Source organism: Esox lucius, chromosome 3, assembly GCF_011004845.1.
Source record: "Esox lucius isolate fEsoLuc1 chromosome 3, fEsoLuc1.pri, whole genome shotgun sequence".
Lineage (NCBI taxonomy): Eukaryota > Metazoa > Chordata > Actinopteri > Esociformes > Esocidae > Esox > Esox lucius.
Genome location: NC_047571.1, coordinates 20,977,330 through 20,983,329, shown reverse-complemented (window position 1 = coordinate 20,983,329; position 6,000 = coordinate 20,977,330). Strand labels below are relative to the sequence as shown.

Sequence of the window (6,000 nt, the reverse complement as noted above, 5' to 3'; positions counted from 1 at the left end):
ATAGGTGTAATCATATTGTAACAGGCATAATTGTAATGTAACAGATGTAATCATAATTATACTGAGTTTTAGATCATACATCAACATGTTCCACCCAGAACAATATTTAAAAGAAAACCATTTAGCTTATTCAACTATAAATAAATGTTTCACAACTTGAATTGTCGGGCATGGTGTCTACAAACAATTGCTAGTATACCAGATACCGATGGAAGAACTTTGGGAATGAAACCCATGTTCTTTCTGAGTAGGTAATTTGACATACATTTTCTGGAGAAATACGATACATATACTTCACACCTGAGATGTATCACATGACAAGGGATTTCTCCTTTTTATGTGTTAGCCATATACTTTTACAGCACAGCATTCAGCCAGCTGCCACACAGTCACATATGATGACAAAGGAACAAAATGACTCATCATGGTATCTCCCATCATCTCACTTTTAATACAAAGTCAACATACATATTATTTACATCCAGTGTTTAAAGGAAAGAACAGCTACCAGGTAATAGGTTCAATAAAGTTGATGAAATGACATCTTAGGAACTGGCAGTCAATTGATGTCACGTAGTTAGCCTGTCTTTTATGTCCAGTATATTCATAGTATATAGTCATCATTTTAATTGAATTTTAAGTCCCATCAGATTGAGTTTTGGACCACACTTAAATTTCATATCAGGATCATTGCTAAATACAAATAACAAGTTATGTCTCATTTTCAAAGGTTTATCTTTGCTAATCCTCTGTACCAGAATGGTACCATATAGTTTTTTCCATCTAGCTGTAGTAGCAAACTAAAATGGAACTGTTCACTGAACACAGTTCAACACAGACTATTACCACCTACTGTATTTTAACTCACTATGTCCTGAATGCTAAATCCTACATGGGCGATTGGAAGGTACCACTGTTGCTACTATTGAATCGAGAAGGGGTTGTCACTGTAAACAGAAAATATGTCTGGCTCTAAGTATCTATCTATGAGGACATCAGTATCAAATAGCACTCCACACAGGGCGCTGTATACAATATACTAAAGCAAATTAAAAAAGCACTTAAAAATGACCATAAAAAAAACATACGATATGATACATTAAAATTGGCTAGCCAAGTAAACAACATCTCATTGGTTATATTCGGTAATTTTCCCAAATAAAACAATAAATAAACATATGAAACAATAGTAAAAATCAAGAGTCATAATAGCAGTAACAAAATAGAATGATAATAAATATTTGAAAAATCAAATGAAATAAACATTTGACAAAGTATACAATTACAATAAGGCTCTTTCTTGTTGATAATAATTATGCCCCACTTATTACAGCTTGTGCTCAGGCCTATGTACTGTACTATAAAGAACTTTATATGTCAGACAGTATGTACAGTTCAAGTCCACGTACCATAACCATACTGTGCTCTGCAATCACAACATATCTGGGGCAGCAGATTATAGTACATTTAATCCACATGAGGAGAGGACGATATCTAAAGGGCTTGTGGGGAGTGGAGTTCAGGGAAGGTATCAGGTTGTGTCGTGTGGTTTTTCTGTACAGTAAGACTAGGAAAAGAGAGGCTGTGAAGAGCCCTGTATTACTGCAGGCTGAGAGAGAGAGAGAGACTGGTGGAGAAGGCAGAGTTTGAACCTCTTTGTTCTGCTCTCAACCCATCAGGACCTACATGGTTTATCAAGCAAAATGCATTTCATCCAAAGCAAGTCACGGTAACACACATAGTCAGCGGTGTAGAGCCAAAGCAGGAGTTGAACACACAACTGTTGTGTTCCATCAGAGCTGCGCTCCAACCCCCTGGGCCACCAAGACCATCCCAATGCACAATGGCTGTATTCAGGTCTGCTGTAAGCTACTTGATGCCACTCAATGCACATCTCAGTGGTGTGCGATAGAGGGTATACAGCAGAGAACATACATAAGATAAAACTTGAATTTATAGGATCATCCTACATTTCCATAGAATGTGGAAAATAACTCCCACCAAAAGAGACTCTCCTGAAAAAAACATTTGTATTTTTGTTAATCCATCAAAATGCTCCATATATAGCCAATTATTGTATTAAATTCCAGTACAATTACTGATTGGGATTGAAATGTAATAGCCTATTATGTGTTTAACCTCCACTATTATTAGGTTATCAAATTAGATGTAAGCACAAAGCAAGCATGGACAACTGATCTGCTTGGAGTGGGGAGAGGTTGATCCCAGACAGTGATCAGAGTTCCGTTTAGTGTTTACACCACAATGGTTTGGGATTTCAGTGTGGTAAACTGATCATAGATCCATTCCTAAGGGTTACCGCTGCCTGGCGATTACTGCTCACGTGTTGTCTGCTGGATGTAGTAGGGGAACCATTCCCCCATCTCATTAGAGGTCAAAGTTGATTTCCCATCCGCTCCAGAACAGTGTGGTTTCTTTTGGCCCAGTGGGTGGGAGAGTTTGGTGTCCAATCACAGACATGAAGCTCAAACAATCCCTCAAGTCCTACTTATATGTCTTGGACCAGGTTTAGTCCTCTATCTAAAACCATGCTGGTGTTAGGTCAGGACTAGCTGTGGCAGCAAAAGACACCATGGACGCAGTACAGCTAACACATCTTCACCTTTGCACTTTCACCTTGAACCCATAGATAGAAATATAATAAAAAGCCCATTTAGGGTGCAGCAAATATCCAGGCCTTTTGTGTCCTTGTATTTTTTTTATACATATATATCATAACTCTGTTTCCAAAGTAATTTTGTTTTTCTCTAGTATCATTTTTGAAATAGCTGACCACAACACACACAGGTATCATAAGTCCTCCACATGTTGAACACTGAGGTAAGAAGAATATGCAGGATTACATGTAATAGTCTGTCTGAGATTTCCAACACACCCTTCCAGGTCTTTCCTCAGAGTGTAGGTTTTCATTGACATTGGTCTAGTTGCTGTTGTTTGTGTATAATGACTCCTCGTTAGTATCGTTGTCCCTCCGGTGAGATATTAGGTTAATATTTCGGTTGTTTTTCAGCCTGCTTCTCTCAGTCGTTGTTTCTCTGTAGACCTTTATCTGAGAAGAAGTATGAGGAGACTGGACTTTCCCTCTTAGGTTGCATAGTGGTCAAAACTCCCCAGGTACTCCAGAGCAGCCTGGTAGCAGAACTGGTACTCATCCTGGGCGGGAAGAAACAATGTGGAGTGGTTAAGTGCAATGTAAAGAAACCCATGGAAACCTTCCCATTTGGAAGGTTTTCTCATCAACCAATATCTGTCAATTTCTCATGTCGGCGTGTTTGAGAAGCCTACCTCAGTCTGAACCATGGCAGGTCGCTGTGTCCTCAGCATCTTGACCGTCTGGAAGATGTCCACAGCTCCCTCGTAGCGCATCCTCTCCAGAACGATGCTCAGAGTGATGAAGACTCCAGTTCGCCCTACGCCCGCACTGCACACACCAGGTTATAGGTCAAAGTCAAAACATCAGCTGTGAACCTTAACCATTCAGCTACTAGACTAATATACAGCAGCCTAGGATTATGAGGGTTGTGAATTGTATTGCTAGTCAAACCTACAACTATGACAATGACTCATACCTGCAGTGGACACTGATTGGGCCGTCCTGACCAAACTGCTCCTTGGTTTTGTGCACCTGGCCAATGAAGTCAATAAAGCCCTCTCCAGATTTTGGAACTCCCTGCTCTGGCCAATCAGTGAACTGGAACTGACGAACTGTCCGTGATTGGCCATCCTGATAAGCGTGGGGGGCGGGGAGAAAGAGCAACGTTGATTACAAATACACCAAATATCCTTCCTTCTGTCCTCCTGATTAGTATCTCGTACTCACTCCTCTGTTGGTGACCAGATAAATGAAAACGAGACGTCCCTCCTGCTGCTTTTATAATCAAACAACTCTACCATCATCTATATTATTTTTGTACGTTTCCAGGTCTACTTCTGGTTTCTGACCGCCTTCAATCTCTCTGTCAGATCTGTGTGTATGAGTCCTGTCTGTCTGGGTAGCCTGCCTGTCTGTAGCCAATGACTTTCTCTGTAGCCTTTTCTCTACTCAGACTGTCTGACTCCACTTTAACACAGATCAATACAACATCTGTCAACGCCGTCAGGACAGCACAGGCTTAACTGGAGAAATCTATGACACACACGCACACGCAAGCACACCGGAACATACACACAGACACACACACACACACACACACACACGTTGACAGCACCAGGAGAGGACAGGGTTAACTGGAGTAATGTCCAGCCGGTCGATGGAACATACTAGCTGTCAAGGCCCTCACACACTCCTCTGATAGATAGAGGACAGAGGGTAGAGGTCAGGGACACAGCCGCCTTGGTGTCTGATCACAATATAAAATACGCTTTAAAAGGCATCCTTTATTCACAGTAACATTTACAACCTTTACAACACACTAGATTGAAGAGGCAGGCGTCACTGGCCTGGACACACAGTACTGAGAAACACAAAAACATTTCTTTTTCAGTTCATCTGGGGACTGACAAACCATGTTCCCTATGCCCTTGGTCTTAATCCTAACCTAAATCTAACTACAATGACATTTACTTAACCTTTATCCCAAAGAACCTTTTGGGTTCCCACAAGTACAGCAAAACCTAGAACACACGCAGACGCTGGCTCACCCTGGCGTCGGTGACTTTGAACTCTCGGAGGATGTACTGGGGCATGTTGTACTCAGCCATGGGGTCCACCACAAAGTACTGGTACCGGGCTGAACGCTCAGCGGGCCAATACTGATGACACTTCTCCTGTAGGGACGCACAAAACAAGAGACATATGGCACGCATACATGCATCTGTGTGCGCACGCGTGTGTGTGTTTGTGCGTTTGTGACCTCACCCGTCCCATCTCTCGGAGCTTGGTGAGCATGACCACGATGGTGGAGTTGTGTTCCCACAGCATCCTCCAGAAGTCCTCTGTGGTCTCTGCCAGAGGACCCTGGGTAGCCATGTAACCTCTCTGCTGCCTATACACACACACACACACACACAACTTAGGTAACAGACTATAGAGAAGCACTTAGTTTGTTTAACATAGTTCATTGGACCTGGTTTCAGCTAAGACGGTGGACAGTTTGTTGAGCAGGGACTCAACTTGAATTCAACGTGGTTTTCTGACTATGCAGTAGTCAGTAACACACGGTTGTATTGACTCGAGGGGTCTGTCCTCCTACTACGGTTGAAGGGGTACCTGTAGCCATCGATGTAGCTGGCGTTGATGTAGTCGGACCCCTCCAGGCCTCTAATGGGTAGCAGACACACCCGGGTGGTCTCATAGGGCATGATGTTTACTAGGCGGTTCTTGAACTTGTTACACGGCAGGTTAGCACTGACGAAGCGAGACGTGTGGGCTTTGGTGCTGGCCAGGCGCTGGGAGGGACGGGAGAGAACATGAGGTGAAGCGGAGGGGCGCTTGCGTTTTGAAGAACCACACAGAATAAAGTCCCATTTCTGAATTTCCGAATGTCACATCAATATGTATTTCAACTGCATCTCAGTCAGTTTTGTCATCTGCCGTATTTCTGTGCGTTAACGTGCTACCTTGAACTCCAGCTCCATGCCAGTGACATGCTCTCCGCTCTCCACCTGGCCCAGCTTCTGCATGTAGGAGAACAGGCTCCTGGCCGCCACCTCCGTGTTCCCACAAGCCACCGCTTCCAGCAAAGCCTCGTGGATGAAGCCGTACTGGTCCTCCGTCTGGACCATGTAGTTCCGCTGGGACCTCATCAGGGTCACGTGACCGTAGACGTCGGCCGTGCGCTCATGTCTGATTCTCTCCAGCATGGCGTCGATCACAATAAAGCAGCCGGTGCGCCCCACACCAGCACTGAGAGAGGGGGGGGGGGGGGGGGAGAAAGAGAGGGAGAGAAAGAGAGAGAGAGAAAGAGAGAGGGACAGAGAGGGGGAGAGAGAGAAAGAGAAACAGAGGGAGAGAAAGAGAAAGCAAGTGAGAGGGGGAGA

The 6,000-nt window shown here is 43.8% G+C and overlaps 1 protein-coding gene across 10 annotated transcripts in view; it reads right to left on the bottom strand.

Moving 5' to 3' along the window:
* Positions 1–419: 419 nt before the first annotated feature.
* The window catches only part of LOC105021078 (receptor-type tyrosine-protein phosphatase S), an 85,132-nt gene continuing 79,551 nt past the window's right edge, over positions 420–6,000 (bottom strand). For all 10 annotated transcript variants that reach the window (XM_034290456.1, XM_034290458.1, XM_034290465.1 and 7 more), the window contains 7 exons: positions 5,581–5,866; positions 5,231–5,409; positions 4,880–5,006; positions 4,663–4,788; positions 3,591–3,745; positions 3,307–3,442; positions 420–3,174 (listed from right to left, as the gene is read on the bottom strand). In XM_034290456.1, the coding sequence (XP_034146347.1) occupies positions 3,106–3,174; positions 3,307–3,442; positions 3,591–3,745; positions 4,663–4,788; positions 4,880–5,006; positions 5,231–5,409; positions 5,581–5,866 (1,078 nt within the window). In that variant the 3' untranslated portion in view covers positions 420–3,105. The remainder of the gene's footprint in view (positions 3,175–3,306; positions 3,443–3,590; positions 3,746–4,662; positions 4,789–4,879; positions 5,007–5,230; positions 5,410–5,580; positions 5,867–6,000) is intronic.